Source organism: Sycon ciliatum, chromosome 11 (genome assembly GCF_964019385.1).
Source record: "Sycon ciliatum chromosome 11, ocSycCili1.1, whole genome shotgun sequence".
NCBI classification, from domain to species: domain Eukaryota; kingdom Metazoa; phylum Porifera; class Calcarea; order Leucosolenida; family Sycettidae; genus Sycon; species Sycon ciliatum.
In genome coordinates this window covers 10,683,274-10,710,942 of record NC_088653.1, presented here as the reverse complement: position 1 = coordinate 10,710,942, position 27,669 = coordinate 10,683,274, and the positions used below count along the sequence as shown (strand labels likewise).

The 27,669-nt window shown below is 47.0% G+C and overlaps 2 protein-coding genes across 8 annotated transcripts in view; both read right to left on the bottom strand.

The window, feature by feature from the left end:
- Positions 1-1,315: 1,315 nt before the first annotated feature.
- LOC135826993 (uncharacterized) lies at positions 1,316-15,747 on the bottom strand. 7 transcript variants are annotated; one of them, XM_065339515.1, is made up of 7 exons: positions 15,211-15,747; positions 13,315-13,384; positions 13,000-13,101; positions 9,678-10,197; positions 9,217-9,281; positions 3,520-3,574; positions 1,316-2,761 (listed from the first exon to the last, which is right to left on the bottom strand). In XM_065339515.1, exons 4-7 carry the CDS (start codon positions 9,924-9,926, stop codon positions 2,732-2,734), a joined length of 399 nt encoding a protein of 132 aa, XP_065195587.1. In that variant the 5' UTR covers positions 9,927-10,197; positions 13,000-13,101; positions 13,315-13,384; positions 15,211-15,747; the 3' UTR covers positions 1,316-2,731. The 7 variants fall into 7 exon arrangements, 4 of the variants coding, with proteins under 4 accessions (XP_065195587.1, XP_065195588.1, XP_065195586.1 ...); XR_010555360.1 differs by lacking the exon at positions 9,678-10,197; XM_065339516.1 differs by lacking the exon at positions 9,678-10,197 and having other exon boundaries at positions 9,217-9,264.
- Positions 15,748-16,241: 494 nt separating this feature from the next.
- LOC135827077 (uncharacterized) overlaps positions 16,242-27,669 on the bottom strand; it is a gene marked incomplete at its 5' end in the record, with an annotated part of 210,613 nt that continues 199,185 nt past the window's right edge. The window contains 4 exons of the mRNA XM_065339601.1: positions 16,242-17,904; positions 20,199-20,522; positions 23,415-23,491; positions 24,873-24,933. Coding sequence (XP_065195673.1) covers positions 20,203-20,522; positions 23,415-23,491; positions 24,873-24,933 — 458 coding nt within the window. The remainder of the gene's footprint in view (positions 17,905-20,198; positions 20,523-23,414; positions 23,492-24,872; positions 24,934-27,669) is intronic.

Here is a 27,669-nt window from a genome sequence, read left to right as displayed (position 1 = left end):
CAGAGACTTGAGTCTATTGACACTGCGTTTCTTTTTTTTAACGTTATTGGCTGTGGTGTACCTAGAGGTATACACGTACATTCCTGGGTCCCACGTTCTGTGACGCCCGACTGTATTCGTGGTGCCTCAACAACTTTTAATTTTTTGCGCTCGGGAAAACCTGCCGGAGGCTGTGAGGCTGCAGAGTGTTGGCTGTGTTTTGCTTTAAAAAACCATCAGGTCTCCCCAGATTTTCTAGTCTGGCCCTGAATTTTGCCACTCTTCGGTTTCAAAACCTAGTGTGGTGGTGGAAAGCCTAGCAGTGTTGTGTGTGCATGTGTGTATTTTGTACAGTGCTGGCCAGAGAAATCCAACCTCGTTAATAAAGTAGCGCCGCGTTCGAGAGCACAGACCGGTCCAGTATGTTTACTACTAGGGCTGCATAGCGCCCGGTGTAATTTTATTCATAAGGTTGGATTTCTTTGGCCAGCACTGTAGTTAGAAGTAGGTCCTCCTCTGTTTGTGCGCAATTGTGGTCACAGTGGCAGTAGTGGGTGAGGGGTAGACTCAGTTACTACGAAGATGGTGTATACATGATGGTGTATACAGTCATGTAGTTGAATGTTACTTCGGGCTTAGACCCAGAGGTTCTTGAAATGATGACCCCGGGTTTATGTACATGTATCATTCAGCTACCGTTGTCATAATGGCACTAGTTGATAGAACACCTGTATAAGTACAGGCTGTACATCTAGCATTTTCCAAAATAGCACTCCGTACTTCGAGGCTGCAGCCGTTTTGCATGCAACGTTGTATGTGTTGATCGGTTGACAGCATGTGACAAAGCCGAGGACATACTAGTGTATCAGGAGCACTGTTTTTTAACACAGTGCGTCCCCCGCCTTGTCATGTTAATTTATCAAACAAGGCTTACCTATACCAACATTATACATGTAGGGCTGTGCATGCTTTCAAAATTCTTCCTTGTTGAAGTAGAATACCGTGCTTGTGGGGGCTTTAGTAGTTCCTTTGCCAGATGTTCTATGCGTATCTCAATGACTTATCAGTTTCAGCACTTGGGCAAGGCACATTCGGGCCTACACATGTAGCCTTGAATTCTGGCTTGGAGGCATTATTTATCTATTTTCATGGCTGCTAGGTTCATCCTTAGTTAAGAGTTATTTCTCCGTGATTCGCTAATGAGTCCACAAAGGACGAAACAGCTAGACAGTACTAGTGCTGTCCCCAGATCGTGTATTCTAAATCCATAATACTGACGCTCAATCTCCAGACAGCTGTTTCAGCCTTTTTTAGGTCCCATCAGTGGAGCTCAGAGCGGGAGGTTAAACAAATGGCAATACGGTCTATATGAAATGAACAAAAAAAGCAATTTGAAAATGGCTCAAAGCATCAAAGTCAGCGAGCTATCTGCAAGACACGCACAAAGAGAGCTTTGCACGAAGGCAGATACATATTACATATACCTTTGACACTAACCAAAAAGAGTGCTCAATCAAGTCAACGCAAGGCAGCGTAATGCGGTGATCGAGTCTATAAAAAGCTATAGTGACATGTAGCCAGGCCCCCAGCACAATAAGCTGACTTGCATCATGCTAAAATCGTTCACACAAATCTCTTATAACAATTATTATATAGATTGCAGGATAGGGTGGTTGCACCAGGAAGTGCTGTCTCTGCGATAGTGGGACCAGCCAAGATTGCAGTTCAGTCGTCCACCATCAATCCAGCACTTCATTGGCCCACGCCCTCGATACACCAGCATGATTTCCGGAGTTATTACCATTCATTGATACATGCCCCCCCACCCCCCAGTTCTTCGGCACCTGACCCGAGTTCTATTTGGGCCGCACTACTTTGTAGCAGTCATACTATAGTACTAGAACTAGGGATGTCAGCGAACGCACTGCGCAGGCCTCTGCGCATGCATTGCGTCATCGATTTTTTGAACGTGATCGCGGCCGACAGAGAAAACATGGCCGCGGTCTGCTTGCACCGCTGGGAGTCGTAAAATTACTGTTCTTCTGTCCCCGCGACCATTCAAATCATACGCGATACTCGAGGACCCACGTACTCACCACGTTCTCCCCGGTCGATTTCTCTGAAAGTTTGCACATCGTGAAACACCAGTATGAGAGGTGTTCAGGCCAATTTTCAAGGAATTTCCCTGGTTGGATCGTTCCAAAATCGGACTTCCATTTCTCGCTCGCGGCCATTTCTTGCGCGATGGAAGCGCCCTGCCCTGGTGAGTAACCAGCATCGCGCTTGGTAGAGAGTTGCTGCAATCAGCTCCCTGATGTCTTCGCTGCCATTGTCAGAAGCGATGGACCATGAATTTGTTTGAGAGTCTCTGGATGCTACTATTCCTCAGCCTAGTTTTCAGCCATTCCGTGCATCTTCTTCGCACGATTTATTTTGCAAAAAAATGAAAGTGTTCATGAGTTTTCTTGTCGGCCGCGCGTAGATGGGCCAGGCTGACCTGCGCAGATGGGCTGCGCAGTGCGTTCGCTGATATCCCTACTAGAACTGGATGCACGTGATATCCACTGGAGCTGGCGCTGGCCATGAGCTGACCCACCGCCGTGCCTCCCAGTGTCAATTTTGCTTATGTGATCCTACCACAATCTGGAACATTATCAGTACTCGCCTCTGTTGACTTGCCAGCACTAGTTCTGGTGGATCCGGGCATGTTTCTGCCTTCTCTTAAGCATGTATTCTCCTGCAGGTGCATCTTTCACCTCCTTCTAATGCGCGAGCACATTTTCTGTGGAGATTCAACGACACATAGACCAGAAAATACAGAACGGAACAGTGGCTGCCAATGCGACACAAGTACCACATAGACCTAAAAACTCATAAGTACCCTGGGAGTTAGATGCATTTGCGGGCAGTATGCCAGGATTTGCGCAGCTAATTTAAAATCAGATTAGCAATGCTGTGTGCTACCTAGGTGGCATCTTGGACTCAAAAACCAACCGATTGTGGTCCAACCCAACCGACAGCGTTGTCGGTGGGTTCCGATTGGCAGGTGTTGGATGGACGTATGATCCATGCGTCCCCACAAGCAATGAGAAGTTAACAATGCCACTAAGGATATAATATCGCGGACAGCAGTACAATGAAACTGGGCCATTCATTATCAGCAATATCAGGGGTATATCCCATCCGATAAGACGTACAGCTCGTGTATGGCAGACTTTACAGCAGGTCCCGACATAGCTTGCCCCGTGCCCTTTACCACTCCTGGGCCAAAACTGTTGTACAATACTCGAGAGGGTCTAGCCTAGTGAGTGTGAATAGAACCTGGCAGACCATATCTCCAAGTGATTCACATGTTGGTATATTCTCCGTTATCATACATCAATTCCGAGCAATTTGACACCCGAATATTCTCGCACCACTACTGCTGAAGTATTGACCACAAACCATGTTCCATTTGACTTACAAAAGGAACTTGCAAAAGGCATGAGAGCACTGGAATCCGTAAAGACTCTCGCATTATTTATTAGCCACCATACATACCTTTCGGGAAGTCGTGTTGGAAGCAGCATGCTCGGAGAGCAGAGCTGAGTGAGATCTGCATACAGTAACACAGCGACAATGAACCACATGAACAGAAGGAAGCAGTCGTATCCGTACACATCTGAATATGCGCTTATGGGAGGAAAATCCGTGCGACAAAAGAGGACCGTGTTATGCAGGTGTATGTCTTACCCGGGTACGTACTAAGTGAGTTCCACCATACGTATATAATTGTATTGCAATTGAATCACTTGACTGACTGGAGCCAAAAATATCAATTGGCACTTACTCCGGTTACCCGAATGTTTCGGTACCACTATCATTAGGTTTTTTGCAATCGAACCAAGTCATAGTTGAGTCATTTTCAATGCGTTAGGTGTTACCTGACGTGCTCACTGCATCAGCCGCTATGTCAGATTCCACCAGGCATGCACCAAACCAGGCGCAATGCGCACACTGATGATGGTGGTTGGCACACAATGAGCAGTAGTAAAAGTGAAAGGACTTTTTGCATGTGATTTTGTTGTAATTTGTGCCAGTCGAATTGTCTCATAACTAGTTTATCGTTAGCTTACTAGTTTGTTTATACAAAAGAGAAAGACCAAGGAACTACAAGTTACGCTATACTGTCCACTAACACCACCAGTTACTAAACAATCAGCTCATGCGATAGCTATTGCACGACACTGAACAGCTCTAGCACATCTTGGATGCGCACTCCAACAGCCTTGTGGACGACGACCGTCACTGGAGAATCGGTCCGTCGCTCCACCAGCCCGGCGGCACAGTGGACAGTGCCTTGGGGGTGTCAGGCATGGATCAGGCTGATAAGGACGTGGTGGAGACGGAAATGATGTTTGCAAGGAAGAGTGATGATATGCGTATGTGCTCTCCGCCAGTTGTTGAAGCAACAGTCCGGCAGTGGAAAGTCGGCAAGGTTAAAATAAGTGACCAACTGGGTGAAAGTACACCAAATGTGGCCCATCTCTTGAGTGGTGCGGACCACGGCAAGGACCTGAAGTTGAAGGTCGTCAATGGCAACACCGCATGGTCGACGTCAATGGGAACATCAAGCCATCAAGTTGGTGGAACTATGGAATGTCCGTCGCAGGCTGCAGCGACAGGGTAACGTGCTCAGGGAAGAGTACAGCGACGATGATCAGCTGTGTCTTGCACGCAGTCGTGTTGATCGTGGCGTGCAGAACAACAGAGTCAGTTGCGGTATTCGTACATTTGTCTGTTTAGGATTGTGATCCCCAGGAAGTCCTTTGGTGAGGAGTGATGTCACGCAACGAGCAGTAGTCAAAGTGAAAGGACTTCTTGCATGTGATTTTGTTGTAATTTTGTAAGGTGTGGTGGCAGAACTTTCAGCTGGTAGTGGGTGATGGGCTGTCTGTGTGACAACAATTACGGGCTTGACGAACGACATAATTATGGCGAGTCGATCTTTGGCCAGTTGCTGAGTTGGAGATCGTCACCGTAGACCCAGAGATCTGGTCCACGGTCCAGGGGTTGGGATCCCACTGTGGTGAGAGCTTGTGTGCCTGCTCATTGCGCTGACCAGGAGTGAGGATGGGGGCGTTTGACCGGCGGGTGGCATTGGCAGCGTCGCACTGGGATTGGCGGAATTGCTGGTCACGGTGGGCAGCTGAAGGCAAGTCTGGTGCGGCTGCCGTAATGCAGGGTATGCTGTCGCGGATGGGGCGACCAAACATGAGTGTTGCCGGTGCCTCGTGAGTGGCAGGGTGTGGCGTGGTGCGGTACGCTAGGAGCCATTGGTCAAATGCAACATTGATGTCTTCGCCAGCTAGTTTGGCAGTTCGCAGAACTTTGCCAATGGTACGGTTGAGGCACTCGACTGCTCCGTTTGCTTGTGGCCACAAAGGAGGGGTGTGGCGGTGCTGGATAGCGTGTTGCGCGAGGAAATCAGCAAAAGCCGAAGAACGGAACTGAGGACTGTTGTCCGAGACTAGCTCTTCGGGCAAGCCGAACATGGATAATGTAGAGCGCAGAGCTACAACACCGGCCGTAGTGGGTGTCGTGCTGAACACGTTGATGACCGGGTAGCGAGTCTACTGGTCGATAGTGGCAAGCAGGTGCTGACCGTTTGGCATGGGTCCATACAAATCGACGAAGACTCGTTGCCACGGCTTGGTGGACGGTGGTGTGGGCACGGACTCCCGGACGTAGCGGTGTCGTTGAGAGAGTTGCTTGGCACGGAATACATTGCCGGCAGAGTGCTTCGGCTTCAGTAGCCATGTTGGGCCACCCAACATTGCTGTTGAGCCGTTGCTTGGTGCGGACAATATCTTGGTGGCCCGCATGTGTAAGCTGCAGGGTAAGCCGTTGGAGGGCCGTGGGAATGACGAGACGGTCGTTGCGGAGTAGTAGACCGTCACTCTCAGACAGTTCATGGCGGAGGGCAAAGTACGGGCGGACCGTGGTGTGGCTGGAATCCCAGCGGCCAGATTGCAGAGAGGAAAGGATGGCTTGCAGTGTGGTGTCTGCGGTGGTGGCGTCCGCAATCTCCTTCAGAGCCAACGCATTCGGCTTAGCTGCTGTAGCTAGGGCATGTATGTACGCAGTGTCTTCCTGTGCGCCGATGTTTGGCAAGTCGGGATGAGGCTGCGGATTGCGACTGACGACGTCGGCCGGGTTTTCTGGGCCAGGCTTGTACTGGAGCTGGAAGCTGAGATCCTGCAGGCGGAGGACCATGCGCTCAATTCATGGTGGAGGTCTCGATCCGACGGCCTTGAGTTGCAGGAGCGGCTTGTGGTCGGTGACAACGGTGAACTGTGGATCACCTTGTCAAGTCGTGGTGAAAGCGAAGGCAGCCAAACTTGACACCCAATGCTTCCCGTTCAGTTTGAGAATATTGCTGCTCGACGCCGGAGAGTGCACGGCTGGCGAATGCTACAGGTGCATCGTGGCCGTTGTCTTGGCGTGGACACAGGATTGCGCCGAGGCCGGTGCGTCGACATACAGTGATGTGTTGCGGTCAAAGTATTGCAGCATGCAGTCTTCGGCGATGGCCTTCTTCAGTGCATCAAATGATTGCTGCTCAACATCAGTTCAACGCCAAACAGTACCTTTCTTAGTGAGAGCAGGGAGTGGCGTGGTGAGATCGGCCATGTTACAAATGTAACGGCGGAGGAAGTTGGTGAGACCCAGGAAACTCTGTATGTCGCTGACGCAAGATGGCGTAGAGAATGTAGCCACAGACTGCTGGTGGCTGGGAGAGGCGCGGATGCCCTTGTCGGAGTAGACGCTAGCCATGAACTTGAGCCGAGGCTTGAGGATGTGACATTTGTGACATTTGGCTCGGTTGAGTGTAACGTTGTGATCTTGGAGCCGCTGGAGGCAGGCGGCGAGTCGTCGGTTGTGCTCTTCGACGCTCTTACCAAAGTTGAAGATGTTGTCGTGGACGTTCTTCACACCGTCGAGGCCAGCGAGCCATGGCGTCCAGTGTGCGCTGTAGGATCTCGGATGCGGACGATACGCCCATGGGCAGACGTTTACAGTACAAAACTGCGTAGCGACGTGACTCAGGGTGGCCTGGCTCTCCACAGCGGTAGCAGAGCAATGTGCTGGATTCCCGCCGGCCTGGAGCGCGAGTGGCGACTGGGGCAGGTGGCTGGTGGTACGAGTTTGCAGCTGGATGTGGCGAAGACTGCATCGGTCGACGCGACGGAGTTGAAACAGTAGCAGGAGGCGGCTGTGTCCTTTTGTAGAATGGTGGCTGATGACGGAGGGCATTGATCGAGTCTTGTGTGCGCCGGAACGCCGTCGTCTGTTCCACTGACGCTTCAAATGCTCTGGCGGCCTTGAGCGCCTTGGCGAGATCAAGGGACCCAGTCTCCAGCAGTTTTCTGCGGAGTGGATCGGACGTGCATCCTGCCACAATTTGATCACAGAGAGCCACGTTCTTCTGGGCATCGTCGGCGAAGCTGCAGGTCGTTGCCGATGCCAGCAAACGAGTATAAAACGTGTCTAATGTTTCGCCAGGCTGCTGGGTGACCTGCCGGAAGTGGAAGCGGGCCATGCTGGGGCTCTGCTTCGACTGAAAGTAGTCGGCGGCGGCGGTTATGAGGCCGTCGAGATCGTTGCCAGTGTTGGCTAACGTAGGGACGAGCTGCTGGATGTCCTTGCCGGCCACATACTGGAAAGTGTCTCTCTGGCGAGTGTCATCCGAGATGCCGGCTGCTGCGACATAGAGTTGGAAACACCGTTCCCAGGCAGGAAAATGGGCAGCAGCATCGTAGAGACTGCTGTAGATCGGGAATGGCTCCGGAGGCGGTAGTGACAGTAGGGACATGGCGAGGATCAGGCGTTTGCTCGCAGCGCCAATGTAATGTTGTTCTCTTGCTGTATTCCAAACAACAACTAACTCGGAGCTCCGGAAAGCTCCGCAATAGTGAGGTTTTGCATTCCGAATTTCGGCTTGGCGTTCTTTGGTAATTTGTCGAACATCAAAATGTCGAATTTTCGCACCGACGTTTGTTTTGCAAGTCGAAAATGATGTGTTTCGATTTCGTGAGCCCCAGCATCAGCAATGTCCTGTCCCGTGCTCCTTTTCTTGCTGATTCCGACAAACTTTGATCGCGCCCAAAGAGTCGAGGGCCAAACCTGCCTCCTCAGTCGCCTCAGAAAAACCAACTCCATGGCCAAGTCAAATTTTATGGGTATCGCCATAGTCTTTTCAGCCACACAGATGACGGTGAGGACACTCCAGGCGAAAGAGAGTAGACAGGCAGTGGAGAGGAGCAATCAGAGGTAGCTGACGATGCTGATGTCGTCAAAGACGCCTGCGAAGCCATGCCAAGATAAGAAACCTCTTTGAATAAATCACGCGCTAGCGCTCTTCCACAAGAAAATTCATCCGAAAAATATGTTCGGCAAAGTGAGCTTTTTCCGAACAAACATGCCGCATCTTCGTGTGCATTTTCGACCTCGCTCCCGCGTGCCGAATCTTTTGCCGAATTTTGGAATGCAAAACCTCACTAATATGATGCCAACAGAATGTAATGGTGTGCGTGCATGCGTACAGAGTCGGTGCGTACCGACTGTCAGCACAGGTGTGGAAAACAGCATATGTAAATGGATAGGAGCACAAACGGTGCCGCGTGCATATATGTGTCGGTAGAGCATGAAACTCTTAATCTCAGGGTCGTGGGTTTGAGCCCCACGTTGGGCGCCAAATGTCGTCTCGGTTGGAGAACGAGCTGCCTCTACTATACCCTCGCCACGCCACACATCAAACGGACTAGTCAAGTGGTTTTTCTCTAGAGCTAGAGAGAGAGCTATTCATTACTACACTTCAGGAGACGACGGGAGAACTGACAACTGACATGGCGAAAGGAAACATGATATCGGAAGGTGGTGCCCTCATCAGCACAAAAAGTGGCGTACTCGATATCATATCAGCACAAAAAGGTGCACGTGTCACCAATACAACAAAGCAGCGCAGCAGCATGTACGGGTCAGCATCATAGAAACACAAATACAGCAGCAGGTACGACAAAGAGACAACACGTGCAGCCACATGTACAACATATGGGTGTGACAGTCCATATATGTACGTGTGAACACTACACACGATGAGAACATGCAAAGTATGGAGACCCAGACTGTGTGGTCAGCAGGACACAGCCCGTACAGGATGGAACAGACAACTAAACGTAATATAGCACCACGTACCGGCGGACTAGTCGACGCTGATGGGAGAAGTGGCACCCCCTGAGGCAGCTACGGATGCTAGAACTCTACAGCCAGACCAACACCAATATAAAACAAAAAGGTACACCACACCAGGAAGCAAGTCAAATAAAGATGTGTGAACAACAGCCACACACCACAGAAAAGCATACAGAACAAAAACTCAATTACCGACACCATAGTCACTGCAAAATCCAAACAGGAGGAAAATACTAACTCCCTGAGGACACTGAGCATGAGGCAAACGAGCAAGCAACCTCTTGCCGATGTTCCACCGTGTAACAACAACCGCGCTGGCCACCGGACTGTATGGTAGGGGTATTACACCTGGACCTCAAGACCAACGGGCGAAGGACAGCAGGCCGGGCCCAGGTAAATACAATGAGGAGCACTGTATACAACTACAGAAAAAACCCAAACCCATGCCAATTTGACCAACATACCTTCCCTGCGCATCCATTCCTAGTGTACGGGTCTGAAAGATGAAAGATGGGGCGCTTGTATACACGGGCCCGGAAAGCCTGCTTCGGCCGCTCGGCAGCAGCTTCGTAGTGGTGGTCAAGGGTCGAAGACCGACGGATACGGATCAACTCCCCAGTGAACACACCTTTGCCCATACTACAGGGGTGGTTACTACCGACAAGCAGATACAGGAAACGATTGGCGAACTTGAAATGAGGCTTCACCGCCATGTATCCCTTACTACGGAAAACTGTGGTGTCCAGGAAATCAATGCCATCATGTGCCAGTTCATGAGAAAACTTGAGGGCCGAACACTTATTAATCCTATCTAAAGTGCGCTGAGCTTGACCTTCGCAACCATGCAATGATAAAGCGTCTATAAACCTGAACCTCTAAACCCTCCCCCTCTAAGATCGGCAAAACGTACTGCTTCTCCAAATACAGCATAACAATGTCGGCATAGACCACTGCTGCAGGCGAACCCATGGCAGTCCCTTGGATCTGCCGAAACACATCGTTACCATACACGAACTCATTTTTCTTCCGAATGACTGACATCAAGGAAGTCACTGCTGTTAATAACCATGTACGAAGGGCGAGGGGCATCCACCTTGTACACCTGTGTGTGATATACCACGACAACCGAGCTCGTTGGGGATGTTGGTGTAGTAAAGGCTGGTCACATCTATGCTCAATTATAAATGATCGTCCCGCACAGGCAAACCTTCTACCAAGTTGATGAAATCCGCAGTTGAGGTCAGAACAGTACTTTCCTCACATACATACGGGTTCAGTAGAAAGTCAGTGAACTCAGCGGGATAGTAGCCAGGACTATTTAGATTAACAATAGGCCTAACCTTCAGGACCCAGGGCTTATGTGTTTTGAGAAGTCTCCTGAAAACGGGCATGCGCCCCCGGTGCGACTAAGAACAGTGACATAATATATGAGCCCCGGCCAGCGAAAACCAGCACTTGTGTACTTGATATCAATCATCAAAATGTGACGTCAAAGTTTGGGACGCGCAGTGAGCTTGCTTTTGAAGATTCTTTTTCGATCGAGTGGGTGTCTTGGTTGTCAAAGGAGTTTCAAGTTTCTTCAAATGAGTCTGGTCAATAGATTTTAGTGCTAGGTGAGAGCTCGTCAAACGGAGATTGAGTTTAGACACAGCGATGGCGACAGGTGTCGCGACAAGGACTTAGGTCCAGAGTTGTCAGCGTGAGACTCCCTGTACGAAGCGGCGCTGAAAGTTAGTTCGCGATCGGAATTATTTCTTTGGTGGCGATCTCGCTGAGTTTGTCCAGCAGTGGCGAGTCTCATATTCATAGCAACGAAGAGCCCTCATAAAATCGACACTGGATACTGGTGGCGACGATAGTCAGTGCTGGAGTAATAGCGACTGCGAGAAGCTGAATGTCGACCCGCTGAGCGATCCGTATTTCTACATCGACAACAATGATGTTGCAGACACTGATGGAGGGCTTCTCACGGCGCAAAACAGAGCGTAGTATTATTAGTACAGTACTCTACCTTGCCAGACGACGCCAAGCTGGCTGCTGCCTGTGCTGAGAAAGGGGATTCCTAAAAAGTCAAACCGGCTGAATGCTTTGGGGCAACATCTTCACGTGCTACAAAACGCGAGTATTCGCTCATATCATCGAAATACAATTATGCTGAAATCATGGTCTTAGTGAAAGTGTGCAAGGGAGTGGATGTCATTGGTATTGGTCAGTACATCTATCAGTATGGCAAGCTTTGGGACAACGCTCAAACTGCCAGCACAGAGGTCCCTGAACACAATTTGGAAGACCAGCCACCAATCATCGTTTTGCACTCTGGTGTTGTAAAGAAGGTAGCGGTGTATACGGAATATCGTCACACTTCTGAACTACTCATGCCTGCAGCACCAAGAGGGCAAGCCTGACTTGCATTCTATTTACTTACATGTACCTGTTCCACATCACAATCAGAAACTGTAGGATCAACTTGCATGGAGTCACTGGGCATGGATGCTGCGCCAACTGTACCGAATTTTGACCTGTGTGACTTCAAACTCTATTTTCCAAGCTTTGGCTTATCAGATTGTCACCAAACTTGATAACTTGAATGATTATTAGTGTAGAATCAATTTCGAGCGAAAAAATGTTTTTGGAAAAAATTACACATGTTCAGGTTTCTGCTGGCTGGGGCTCATATTATATTAGTGGGCATACGATGCTCAATGCGATGCCTAGTCATGGTGAGTAAACAATTGACTCGGGTCGCTCACACGAAGTCTCAACACAGCCTTGAGCCTGTTGGTTGCCATCGGCAGTCTAGCCGCATGCTCATCTAGCCCCTCAGGCAAAAAAAAAACAGTCATTTATAATGTTTGGCATTGTGATGCTGGGCACGACCTATATCATCATAGTGAGATCAGTCCAGGACTACTATCACAATAGACTGCCTTTGAATATGCCTGAGTCCGATTGCGTTCTAGCTCCCAAACTATGTGCTGCATGTGTACACTCCGCCTATGGTTAGTCTACTCCAGAACAACGCCTGGAGAGGTTCATTGGGGGCATGTCCCCCCACCCCATTCCCCCCTTGCCCCCTGCACCTGAAGTACCGGTATTGCCCCCCCCTCCCCAAACAAATTACAGGACACAGATGGAGCACTGGGGAGCACGTAGCAGTAGGCAAAGTTGACGATGCCAGTGCAGACACGCCTGATCTCGGTCACCACACTGGCACCGTATAGTCTCCAAGGGACATAGCTACCAGAGAACACACAGAATGGGAGTATATAGTGCTATCTCGGTGGATAGACAACCTCCTATACAAAAATATCTACTGATAGAGTTCTGTGTAGACCCTATGTGCACATATGTGTGGATGAGTACTAGTAAACGGACAGCTAACCCTAGTCTAAGTAAAATAAAGGTAGAATGTAGACCCTGGGCAAAAAAATAAGTAAATAAAAATATTGACTAGTTTGAGGGAAAGACACAAACGGGAAAAGTCTGAAGAAAAAATTGACTGTCACCAAAAAAATAATAATAGCTACACACACGAGGGAACTCGGATGGAGAGCCAAGGATTAAAATTGAAAAAGAGGACCATCAGTTTACGAGTTATCCGTTTTGTCCAACACTAACGGATGTAAACGTGATGCAGCTAAGCATCAGGTCGTTGAATGTCATGATCTCATCAGTCAGTTTTTGTGCTAATTGTTGCACATTTTTGACTCAGCAGTATTCTGCATATAACCGTTAGTGTTGGACAAAACGGATAACTTGTAAACATGAGGGAACACTCATCCTTACCCAAGTCCCAACGTCAGCACTCGGCGCTGCTCCGAACCAAGAGGGACACTGGAGAGATCGTCCATCAGCTCCTCTCTTGTCCTGCGATCAAATCGCCTAATGCTAAACACAAGAAGATAGGAAAGGCAAGTAGAATAAATAAATCAATAAAATAATAAACAACAAAACAAGTTTGAACAGCTGCAAACGTAATGGACGATTCGAACAAGACCAATGATATACCTAGCAATAAGTGTGCAGAGTGTGCAGCCCAAGGATAATCATCCCACGGCAAAGTTTATTGTTTAGGGCATAGACTCACAGTAACAAGCTCACCTTTGCTGCATCTCACACCGCTTCACACGGTAATCTACTGTATCACCATGGTAATTTCTGTTGCACATTGCTGCTTGTTTAACAAAAGGCAGAAAACACACCGAATTTCCAGGAATTACCATGGTGATACGGTACTTTAGCTTGAACCTATTGTATGACGGGTTTTCTATGATTGATAATGACCCAGAGAGAAACTAAACCGGTATCGAATTACAGTCAGCGACGCAATTCTTCTGAGGTGTAAAGTGACTTCAGGAATATGTTGCAGAAAACTGCGATGCATGCTGATTATTTACTGTGCCCTATTGTGCACAATATACCAGGTGTGTTACTCAGGGATGAAGTAGATGCACACACGTGCCGGGCATCACGGCACAGGTTAGGTTTGCTACTAGCCGCTGCAGTGTACTTGTGGTCCGAACTTGCACTCTACTCAACTCTGCATACGCAAAGAGTGCTGGTGCCGAAATGAACCAGAAGGGTGCTGAGTGGGACGCAACAACACTGACTCTGTCTACCCATGTACACAGATATGATAGGGTATGCAGTACCTGCTCTAAGATTTAACACAAACCGGGTACACGTCTACCTGGCACAATTCCTGCAACACTGGGCCAGAGCCAGATGCGTTCAAGTGCGGCTACTGTGTGTCAGGGAGTCGTAAACTTACTTTCGACTTCCTGATGTACATGATTGTACATGTACATGTATGAACGTACTCGCACTGGGCACTCTGGCCGCACGCGTATGCAGCCTGTCAGTGGCGGTATACCCTCGAACGGTATAAAAAAGTATAGTACTCGACAGGACTTCCGACCGGGTCGCAGGTAACCCAGTGTTCTTTTTCCAAAAGGTCCAAGTACTCACAAACAGGGCCACTGACCCGGCTCTGGAGCAGACACTGGTAATCTAGGTCCAAGTTTGCTCGATTATGTTCTGACGCTTCATGTGCTTTCATAGCCAAGGTTTCTCACTTTCTTCGCAAGCTCTTTTAGTCTTGAGAGTTGACAACTGCTTATGGTTGTGTTGGCAGAAAACATGTCAGCTAATCTGACAACCGTCCAACCCCATTTTACTGGTAAGTAGTCAGCGAGTGGCTTTGATGGGGCCATACAGTACTAGAGGGGAAGTTACGCGGCATATTTGTGCTTCCTTTTTGAAAACACGTTCTCGCTCGAAGGGTTTCTAAACTTTATCCCTGCGCTCATTGATGGAGTTCATCGATGGAGTTGCCAGCGGCACTCTACAGAAGAACAATGTTGTCAAGTTTTTTTATGAAAAATTGTCAAACATTTTCAAATTGCTATAAGTTTGGTTAGGGCCGGGTTCCACTGCGGCTCCGCAGCTCCGCTGCTCCACGGTACTTGGCTGCATGCAGCAGAGCGGCGCGGTTCCAGTGACACTCGCCATTCACTTCACGGTACCGCGATCGTGCTCGACGTTTTTTTTATGACATTTAGCCTGCCTGCGCGCGCGTGAAATCCAAAAAAAATCCTCGTGTTCTGGCCTGTGCAACGAATTAAAATTCCCCCGAATAAAACAATTAAGTGCGGGAAACAATGCAAGCCGTGACCGCGGCTTGCATTTTTTTGTATCAAGCAGCGAAGCGAAAGCTGGTGATGAGCCGCGGCCTCGCTGGACCAGCTCGTAATGATGACGTTTCATGCCGTGGATGATGTGCGGCGGAGCGGCAGTGGAACCCAGCCCTTAGGCAAAGGAAATTTGTCATTAATTTGTTTATGCTGCATAGATGGAGAGCTGCACACTCTGGCTTATGGACTCTCGCCTACAGTGTAGTCGTACTGCTAGTGTACTGGCATTACAGAAGACACGAAAAACGAGAACATAATTATGGCGAGAAAGTAATTACTGGCTAAGAATTGCCCTAAGACTTACCGCTTCTCAGTGCTCCATACCAGGAAGTAGTACAATACCTACTCCCTGCTCCATACGAGTGTTTTCTCCTCATTCTCTGCATCCTTTACCCCAGGAGTCTCGTCCATTTAGCGGCTCAAATGCTTGAGCTCCGGATAGCGGAAAATAGCTCGTCGTCCATTAGCGGCTCTAATAGTACCTGGTCTGAAGTGTCGCAGTCTAGCACAACTATGATTTTTTCCAGGAGGGTAAGGGTTGCAAACCCAAAGAGACCCTAAGCTTCGTCTATCAAACAAAACAATTGCCCTAAAAAATGGAAGAGGAAAAGAGTGAGCGAGCTGGTCTGAGCGCGCTACTTTTCAAAAAATAGAAGCTGAAAGCCATCAAAGTCAAAGCATTCTGGCTAGCGCGTTTGTGTATGTCACGAGCGCTAGCGCGCTAGTCGCAGCAAACGCTCGCAGGCCAGAGTTAGCGCTATTTGGGCTGTTTGCCGCACGCGGCAGCTGGATGGATCACGTGATCCAAGCTGACAAATAAGGTCCGATGGTTCAGCTACATTGAGCCACAAGCAATGACGGCAAGTAGTTATTTCTGTGCCAAACTGTACTGTGTAGTGTGTAAAATGCATGGTGCAGTGCAACACCTAAGTACACATGTACTGTACTGTGTAGTGTGTAAAATGCATGGTGCAGTGCAACACCTAAGTACACATGTACTGTACTGTGTAGTGCGTAAAATGCATGGTGCAGTGCAACACCTAAGTACACATGTACTGTAGTGTGTAGTGTGTAAAATGCATGGTGCAGTGCAACACCTAAGTACACAGTCATGTACTGTACTGTGTAGTGTGTAAAATGCATGGTGCAGTGCAACACCTAAGTACACAGTCATGTACTGTACTGTGTAGTGTGTAAAATGCATGGTGCAGTGCAACACCTAAGTACACATGTACTGTAGTGTGTAGTGTGTAAAATGCATGGTGCAGTGCAACACCTAAGTACCTCCAGCACAACACATTGAGCAGCAGACAGCACACAGGCACACTGTGAAGGTCGGGTCTCCGTATGGATAACAAAAACAAGACTTCCGAATAATGATGATGAAAATAGAGAAAGTGCAGTGCACCGTACACTAACAAGTTGTGTACCGTAATGACGTAATGACGTAATGACGTAATGATCCGGCAAGGCAATTGCAGCAGTGGTACATGGTGTAAACCTTGGCAAAGTGTAAACGCATCATGTTGTGCAATGATAAGGAAAACAAGTGCAAGATCAGTGCAGACACACACACACACATTCTGTGCTGTAATTAAAAAAGAAGGCCTGCAAAGCAAATTGATGTTCCGACAAAGTGTGTTCCTTACAGCCACAGAAAACAAAGTAAGAAAACAGCAGAGCATGAAAATACATTGCCGACTCCAACCATGTAGAATAGCAAGCGAAAGGCAACGGCAGCGAAAACAGCTGGCAACACAACAGCAACGAAAACAGCTGGCAATGAAAAAGCAACGAAAACAGCAATGAAAACAGTGATGAGCGGCACAAAGACCACACTGTGATCTCACATCATGGATAAAAGTAATGAAGTGCATGATCAGTCCACACACCCACCCACACACGTATTCTGTGCTGTAGTGATAAGAAATGATACAAGCGAAACAGCAGTGTACACAAACACATGTTGTGTAACTGCCACAGAAAACAAATGAAGACATCACTGCACACAAACCCATGCAATCATATTGCAGGTCGGTAGTGATGTAGGCTAGCAAGGGAATAACAATGACAAAAAGCTCACTGGGGTCTGGAATGATGGGTAAAAAAGAGGGAAACTGTGAGTTACACAAACAAATTCTGTGCTTTAGTGATGAGAAAAATAACAAGCGACACTGCAGTGCTGTAGTTCACAAACATGATAATTGTGTCATGTAAAAAATAAAAGTAAAAAAACAAGTGACATCGCAATGCACACACGCACACATACATATTTCCATGAGGTAATGACGAAGACTAGCAAGTGAAGCTGCAGTGAAATGCACAAAGCATGTTGTGATCAGAAATGATGGATAAAAACAAGTCGAACTGTTCAACATGCAAACAACCATGACAGTGTATTCTGTTCCGTTGTAGTACTAAAAGCAAACCGAACGGGAACTCCAGGGCAAAACCACACATGGACAACATTGATGACGAAGAAGAGCACACACACACACACACACACACACACACACACACACACACACACACACACACACACAACACACACACACACACACACACACACACACACACACACACACACACACACACACACACACACACACACACACTCACACACACACACACACACACACACACACACACACACACACACACACACACACACACACACAAACACAAACACACACATACTACACACACGAACACTCACACACATACATACATTCATAAAACAAAAAGACGAGTGAAGGCCATAGTGAACACAAACAAAAATCCATAGTGCTCTTCAATACTGAGGCAAACAAGTGAAGGATTTGTATGCATATATGCATGGCATATGCAAATGAAGTAGTAAACAACAAATTGCCACAATGGCCAATTTCTAGCCAGCATGACTACTGATTGATAATGGAAAACATCAGACACTGTTCCGACTCTGGCCTCAGTGACCATGGCAACGATGACCTGGTTGGAGAGTGTAGACACATGTAACCTGTATGTGACAAACAAACACATACACATGATGTACACACCATTTATACACACGTCTACACAAATACATGTACACACACACACACACACACACACACACACGTGCGCACACACACCGTGTCCCATGTACCATGTATACGCCCGTCACAAGAGAAGCACGAAAATATGCAAATGCACTGGACGTGCACCCACAGATTTTCTCTTATAGCAACGATAGCGAACAAAATCTGAATGAGACAGATCAAGACTTGCGCCAGATAACTCTCTAATCCACAAAACTTGCGAAGCCATGTGAATCGACCACCAATGCACACCTGGTCTACACCACACAGAGTACATCGGCATAAAACGGCAAAGACAGTTACCTATGCACACCCTACACTTGCTGGGGTAACCAGTATATACAGCACGCTGCTTTGATAGAAGCAGACACTAGATGCACCGGTACCTTGAAGTGAAATTGGAGTTACTTTACCAACCAGCCTCGGCTACTGAGTACTGGGAACCCAGAGCCAACAGACATACCAACAACCTCAGTCATGAAAGATATAGTAAGGACACACTGGATTGTGGAGCCGAAACTAGTTCAACTTCCAAATGCTTACACACACACACACACACACACGCACGCACACACACACACACACACACACACACACCACTATAATTATTCCCGTAGCTATGCAGACGACGTTACTTCAGTAGCGTCTGGCGCTAGCCAGGGTCCACACAGCTTAAATTTGGTATTTGTTTGTTTGTTTGTTTGTGTCACGCCTGGCGCTATCAAGTATCTGTCCTGTACCGTACCGCAACATCCAACACAGGTGGCCACATACAGCTGGCCGCAATATTCAAATAGGGCTTTCAAACGCAAGATTATAACGTGAAGCAACTTGGAAGAATGAGTATGAATTTATAACATCCCTAAGCTGTTTTTTGCCTAGGTCATCAAGGCGGTAGAAGGGGCCGTATTACACTCGATCGTACCTGTCCCGTACCTGTCCCGTACCTGTCCCGTACCTGTCCCGTACCTGTCCCGTACCTGTCCCGTACCATCAGAGACGGCTGGCCACATGCACAATGCATATTCAAATAGGGCTTTCAAATGCAAGATCATAACGTGAAGCAACTTGGAAGAATTAGTATGTATGCAAAGTGCACCGGGGATACATGCAGGGCGATAGTGCGGGTTCTAATCCCAGGTAATGTCTTTTAAAAAAAGGAGAAATTTATAAGAATTTATAACATCCCTTTGCTTTTTTTGTCTAGGTCATCAAGGCAAAAAAGCATAGCGTAGGGCCCTGAGCTTCCAAGCTCTCTCGTTCACAGCAGCCAGAAATGGCCACACTGCTCCCGAATATGCGGTGTACTCCTTCAGTACATGGTTGGTGATGATGGCAGTGACACCATCACCATCATCAACACCAACGACGAAGACAATAACAACAAAACACAAGTGCACACACGTGCACACACACGCACACACACACACACGCACGCACACGCACACACGCACACACTCACATACACACACACACATGCACACACCAGGCACGCACATACACACACCACGCACGCACACGCGCACTCACACACGCACGCACACACGCACGCACGCACACACATGCACTGAACACACGTCAGTGCATACTTGGTCCGTCTAGTTAAAATTGGCGCATACCTTCGCACTTGATAATAAGTTGATTTTTCGGTGTTATGCCTGTGTTATACGACATGGAAGCACCGATTCACCATCCTAACATAACCATTGAGCATTGCTTCCGACGACATGACAGTTTCTGGTTACTTCCAGCTGTCTGGTGGCGAGAATGGTTGACTGCGGGGAGTTTTAGAAAAGCTGGAAAAGTGCTTCACGAGCTTGAATTTCAGTGCTCGGACAGTACAGCGCCCAAGTGAAAAGTTATCACCAGCAAATCGCTGACGAAGAAACTACAGCTCATGTAGACATCTCCAGAAGATGACACCAATCCGGCGGACACACTTTGAAGCTCACAGAGGACTGGGAAAAGGAGCTAATCAAAATATACACCAAGTCCTGAGGGAAATGCTCGTGCAAAGGACTTTCAGGAAAGCCGCCGAAAAGACTGGTGCAAGCCCTTAGGACTTAGGAAGTGAGGTGCAGTAGATCTACGCACTGGTGTTACATCAATCAAGCGGAAGCTATCACTGCGCTGCATGGTATGGGAGGGCCTTCAAGCAGCCAAACAATTTTCAAGCAGTTGTCATGGCAACCGGCAGTGGTGATGTAATCATAATAGTATGCTGATCACTGACCTGATTAGACTCGATCACTCTTCTTCAGCAAACTGTTCATCTGCTCAAGCCGTGTTGTGTACTGTCCATAACCCTTGACGATCTTGCACAGCTTGATGTAGCCATCACGCTCCTGTGCCATGATTATATCCAGCAGCTCACAGTTGTGGGCTTCGCCACCGTGGTACTTCTCCGTGATCATAAGCCTGTTGATCTGAGCAAGATCCGTAAAGAAGCCATGACTCTGAGCTTTGTGACGTAGGCCAGCAGCACCTAGTGATTGCAGCCAGATGTGGATATCATCAATGAAGATGGCATGCTTGAATGGGTTCTTCAAGAACGTCTCTGAAAAGCAGAAAAGAACGTGACCATATATTGTTGAGGCCAATGTACAATCTGATCAGGTGCTGTTTCTGCCAAAGCAGCAAAGGCGGTATAAACGTTCTGCAGACAAAGTGCCTGTAATGTCAAATTATCAAACACCCTTAGAAACTCTTCCAGCGACGAGGAGATAATAGCTTTCCCTGATGAGTGTGTCATGAAAATGGATTAGGAAATTTTGCGTTTAGATTCATCATATTATTCTCTTCTTTTTGTTTCGTAACGTCTGCCTTACTAATACTGTTCTTGACATTTTTTATCGGTTGAACGCGACCTTCTCGACATCAAGTTTTTAAGTTGTGCATTCGCCTCCTAATGCATGCTGCCACAACACTCTGATTGACTTTGCTATGAATGACGCCACAGTTTTTACAGCTGACAATAACGAGATTGCTTCAATACTCCTACTTGGTCCGACTTAATAAAATGTGCGTTTCACTTCAAACGTCAACCAAACAAATTCAAATAATCTCAGGACTTAAAAAACTTTCCAGCTACCTAACACTATCCTTCAGTTGTCAATTTGTGATGTCGAAGAAGAAATGGCTCCAACTCCAACGGAGGCAGCGGCTCAGGATCCTAGTCGACTCGAGCATTTTGCGTCCAAATTTGTCGACAGAGGACTCCTGTTGTTTCTCGCGCAACACAGAGAAGGCCTGGTGCTGAAATCAACACCCCGCTGCGATGGGGGATTGTCACGGAGTACCAAAAAAAGAGATCGTCGATAAGTTGATCGAAATAAATAACCGGCCTTGAGGTCGACTTTCAGACGACAACCTGGCTGGAAAACTGAAGCGCAGAAAGGGGGAATTATCCGGCGGATACGGTGCGGAGTCCTCGGATCCGCGCGCGGAGCCGCGATCGCGATGCGTCACAAGATCGCCAGTCTCCGGGGCCAGTGCAGTTGATTCGTGAAACAGGCAGGGAAGAGCAGGCATGGTCCGACTGCATGACATGTCGACACAGCTCAGACTCAGTATGCGCGCAGTACACGGGGGTCAGAAGTGATTTTTTATGCGTGGTGGTTTACTTGTTCACCTCATTTGAAGGTGTCGTGGGAGCTTCAGGCGAAAACATCTACAGCCACCATTTTGGTAGTCGTACTGCACGAGGAGGAGGCGAAGTCGATCGTGTAAATCGTGCCTATGGAGTGAAAAATCAAAGAAGCGCAGTGTAGCTTGGAGGAGATGAAAACAATGTCGACGTTTTGCAGGTTGACGCACTTGCAGATGCGCCCTGAGACAACAGCAGCGATGAAAGGCCAAGAAACGACACAGTAGTTATCTATCTACCGTCTCTTGGTTGATTTTTCAGTACAGGTGCACGTTTGTACATATGCTTGAGTTTTGAAGTGAAGCGCACATTTTAATAAGTCGGACCAAGTACACCTATATGTAGGTACCTGGCTCGGAATTTGTATTCACGGTGCTTGCAATGCTTTTCTTTTCTCAAGCACATTTCAAGACAAGAAGATACAGGTTTTGCTCTCGCTCGTTTTTGCTCTCGCTTTCATTGTTAAAATTCACACTTGTAAATTTCACTGCTGTTTTTCTTAGTGTTGTTTCTCTAACTGAGATTTTCTTTGATAGTTCCATTTTGTTTCAGTGTCCTTTATTACAACGAAGATTGCTGATGAGTGTTGCACGAAAACTTGTTTGAATCCTTGTTTTCTCTACACAATTTCTTCATATTTTTATCGTTTTATTGTACATTGTCTCCACCGTTTCACATTGTATGAATAAAGTGTACACAAATGTCGAATCAGCTTGTCTTATTGATTGCGGTTATCAAATTATTGTCTCCTCGCCGTTTGTTTTAATAGACTTATGCCTCTCCATATTCACCCTATCATCCCTACAGCTCAACAAACGAGTCACGTTGGTCATACATGTACATGTACGCAGAACTAACGTAAGTCCTTGTTACTTCACTACCGACTGGCATGTTCTTGCATGAATCGTAGAGCGACCTGTTCTTGACAGAATCTTGTTCAAGTTGTTTTTAGGACAGCTCGTGTACACGTACTGGTGCATGTGGCACGAGAAGCGATGACCTTGGAGAACACCCTCGAGCCAATCACCTTGGAGAACACGCTCGAGCCAATCATCGTCCGTTTCGATGCGAAGATTTGACGAATCCATGAGCATCACACCAATTCAGGAGTAGTTTCACAGACACGATCCAAGCGAGTCTGCCCTCCCGTATTTTCTTTTCAGGCAGCGCTCCGGAGCTTTTGTATGCCCTAGAAAAGTTCTACGCCAACGTCCATAAACAAAATATTCCTGAGTACAAATGAAATTCCTTGTTTGCCCCTCGATCCGATTTCCATCGACATATTGAGCGTCCAAAACCTTGTTTGCTTGTTGAACGCTCAGTCTGTGAAGATGCTCACTGTTGGCTGATACCAGTAACTTGTCAGCACCTGGTCACATGCGGATTCAGCGCCCAGTGGCAAGCAAGGAATTTCGTTTGTACTCAGAAAAGTCCTGTTTACGGAAGTTAGCGTAGAACCTTTCTACAACACCCGCCAGCTCTGGTGTACTGACTGAAGTGAAATTAAGCTCAGCACCGTGTACTGCTCTCTTTACAGTACGTGTTGAAAATTGGTGAATATAAGTGGTGAATATCTTGCAATTTCCACCACTTATGGAGATGGACAATAGCAGGAGGGCGAATATGGAATGAAGTATAAGCCAGTGTATGTAGAGCAAGAAGGTATGTATTTTTCCTTATGTAGATAGCATACAGACAGACCAAGACAACAATAGTAACAGCACACACATTGAAGAGCAGTTGAGCGCAGATAGATGAGAACAGAATAAAGGGAGAAGTCTTATGTTAAAACTAATCACGCACCTGTTTGTTCAGAGAGCTCCGCTTCATCCTCCTCATGCAGGTTTGCAATGCGTTCGTCTGTTGACCGCATGGCATGGCTGAATACACACACACACACACACACAAACACACATATACACACACACATACAGACATATACACACACACATACACACATATACACACACATACACACACACACACACATACAGTAAAACCTGGTTTATGCGACCATGACACGGTGCAAGGAAAAGCGGTCATTAAAGCCAGGTGGTCTTAAGAACCAGGTCCCACACTCTCTGTGTAGAACTGTCTGTGCATGGAAAAACGGTCGTTAAGATCAGGTAGTGGTTAAAACGAGAGGTCACTTAAACCAGGTTTTACTGTACACACACATTGAAAATGAACAAACATGCAATATACTCACCAGTTGATGACATGAAAATCCATACATGCGCACACATATAGATGCCAACATTCCTGGCTGCACTCCTGTGTGCATTCCTGCCCACACTCCTGCCAACATTCCTGAACACAATCATGCTCGCACTCTTGCCCATACTCCTCCCCGCACGTCTCGGCTCACATGCCTGATCACACTCCTTCCTGCACTCCTTCCCACACGCCGCTATGACTGCACACACTCTGGCCTCGGCGGCATCGCCATGTTTTCAAAATGGTAGTCGACGCTTTTCGAATTTTGTATGGTCGGGGTGAGCACTTACTGTATTTGAAGTGAGGGTAACATAGAGGCAGCTAACGAGGTTTTCACCTTGTCCGGCATTGCTTGTGATACTTACTAAGTCACCTTCGCTGTCACGCACTGCATCTGTCACCCTGGTATCTCAGGCACGGTGGTGGCCTTGTACAAGCGAAACTTCCTAAACTGGTTGTGTTTCTCAATACAGTTCTATAAACGGTTGTGTTGCGCGTCTGCGATCTTTACTTTCTTCTGATGAACCTCAAAATAGGGAAATGTGTTTTAAAAGGATCTGGGAACTACACAGCTCAAGACCTTTCTGGTTTCTAGGGATGACGCCGCCACATGAAAAGACCACATGAAAAGGCTACATGAAAAGACAACATGAAAAGACCACATGAAAAGACCACATGAAAAGACAACATGAAAAGTCGTCAGATGCCGCTTCTTTACGGATGGAGAGAAAAACTCAGATTCACCAATTACAGTTTATGGGCAAAGGTGAAAACCCACTTTCTGCATCAATGTTGCCCTGTTTTCCACACCTCGTGTTCCCAACTCATTGTGGTGTACAGCACAATTGAAGCAATCCTCTTCAAGTCAGGACTTGATCATGATACATACATCTGTCATTGCACATTCATGGTCTGAGATCTCACTCACTGGGCCGGCCTGACTCATTATGTTTGAAATGGTGCAGTACATTTCAATGAATGTTACCTAGGACTGATTCAACGGTTCTATACTTCATTGTTGAGTAATGCATGCGTAGAACTTACAGTGGTGAAGTGGGTAGGACAATACAACAGGTTTCATGAGCAGCTTGGCGCTCAGCATGGCCTGATACGTTCAACAGGAAAGAACAGAAAACAGCATATAAAAACTATCCATATCTCCGTGCAGAAATATTTGATTATAGGAATGGGTATAAATTTGATTCTAGGAATGGGTATAAATTGTAAACTGATTTCATAAAAGGTTAGCATAAAACAAATTCCTAACTTGTCATGTATTCACTATCCACAGAGACAATGACTCTTCTACTTGTCATGTATTCACTATCCACAGAGACAATTACTCTTCTACTTGTCATGTATTCACTATCCACAGAGACAATGACTCTTCTACTTGTCATGTATTCACTATCCACAGAGACAATGACTCTTCTACTTGTCATGTATTCACTATCCACAGAGACAATTACTCTTCTACTTGTCATGTATTCACTATCCACAGAGACAATTACTCTTCTACTTGTCATGTATTCACTATCCACAGAGACAATTACTCTTCTACTTGTCATGTATTCACTATCCACAGAGACAATTACTCTTCTACTTGTCATGTATTCACTATCCACAGAGACAATGACTCTTCTACTTGTCATGTATTCACTATCCACAGAGACAATTACTCTTCTACTTGTCATGTATTCACTATCCACAGAGACAATGACTCTTCTACTTGTCATGTATTCACTATCCACAGAGACAATGACTCTTCTACTTGTCATGTATTCACTATCCACAGAGACAATTACTCTTCTACTTGTCATGTATTCACTATCCACAGAGACAATGACTCTTCTACTTGTCATGTATTCACTATCCACAGAGACAATTACTCTTCTACTTGTCATGTATTCACTATCCACAGAGACAATGACTCTTCTACTTGTCATGTATTCACTATCCACAGAGACAATGACTCTTCTACTTGTCATGTATTCACTATCCACAGAGACAATGACTCTTCTACTTGTCATGTATTCACTATCCACAGAGACAATTACTCTTCTACTTGTCATGTATTCACTATCCACAGAGACAATGACTCTTCTACTTGTCATGTATTCACTATCCACAGAGACAATGACTCTTCTACTTGTCATGTATTCACTATCCACAGAGACAATTACTCTTCTACTTGTCATGTATTCACTATCCACAGAGACAATGACTCTTCTACTTGTCATGTATTCACTATCCACAGAGACAATGACTCTTCTACTTGTCATGTATTCACTATCCGCAGAGACAATTACTCTTCTACTTGTCATGTATTCACTATCCACAGAGACAATTACAGAATGGCTCAGACCACGCAGTGGTTGCCAGCTATTCTGGATTATATGAAGAATGTGATGTCGAACATATCACTGTGTTTGGCCTAGTTTCCTAACTCTTGATAGCTTTTTTGTAGTGAAAATTCATGAATTTTGTGATTTTATTTGAATCCTTGGTTTTAACGCATGCGTGGAACACCAGGTTTCGTTGATAAAAGCCCTTGTTCCCTCTATGTTCTTCGGCCTTTTGAATAGCGAGCCTCGGAACAAGCATATTATGTGCATTATAACACAGGGAGGGTCAGGGTTGGGACATTGATATGTTCGACATCACATTCTTCATATAATCCAGAATAGCTGGCAACCACTGCGTGGTCTGAGCCATTCTGTAATTATACTTCAGAATGCTCTGTCTCCATATCAATGTGATTTTGTAGCTCTCTGCCAGTGGTTGACAGCTTCGAGAGAACTGCCTGAGCATATTTCTCATCATGCTGGGGTCTAATAATAGAGCTTCTGAAAGACCGACTGGCTGCTCCAGTCTGCTGCTTTCAAGATATCATTCGTAGTAGTACCAGCATCCGCTGTTGCGGATGCAGAAACACTCTGCACAGAGTGTGCTTTGACGATACTAGTATCGATACCCGCACGAGATACCATTGGGTGTTGACCAGTGTCATACCTGTCAGTTTTTTTCCTGGACGGAAGGAATTGCTGATCTGTAATTATTGTCAATATTGATAGAGCGGTATTGATAACCAGCTTTGTACAATGATGCCAGGAAGTTGACAATCGTGGCTATATCACTTGAAAAGGGATCATTGTTCCGTTCACGACACCAGCCCATCCATTTCTTGAATAGGGAGTCGTACGTCTTCGTAGATCTCTGCCTCCATGATCCAAGGAGGAGTTCTGAAGCTTCCTCAGAAACATTCTGACTGGTGTACTTTCTCCTGAGATATTCCACGCGGCTAGACGAGGGACTATCTCCGGTTCGTTTACGCTGTGCGTCGGCTGAATCAGATCTGGAGTGCTGGGAAGCAACAGGGGCTCCTCTACCAGCAGGTCCAGGAGGGCTGGATACCACGGTTGACTCAGCCATACCGGTGCAACAAGCACTATCCGAGATTTCTGAGGGCAGACCTGTGCTACTACTCTGCTTATCAGGTTCCAAGGTGGGTTGGCATAACCCTGACACTTTGTCCAGTCCAACGAGAAGGCATCCATGTCTATCGCATTTGGATCGGGACGCCGGCTCACATACATCGGCAGGAGATGTGTCAGCCGAGAGGCAAACAGGTCTACATTCATGGGACCCATTCGAGCAAAGATCTCCTGGAATACATCTGCATGCAACATCCAGTCCGATCGATCTTTCATCACTCGAGACTCGTCGTCTGTAACTGTGTTCAGTGATCCTGCTTGGCCTGGAGAGTTATCTGTCTTGCCATGCACCATGTCCACACCTCTTTGGTGAGGCGATTGAGGTCGGGAGACACAGTGCCTCCGAA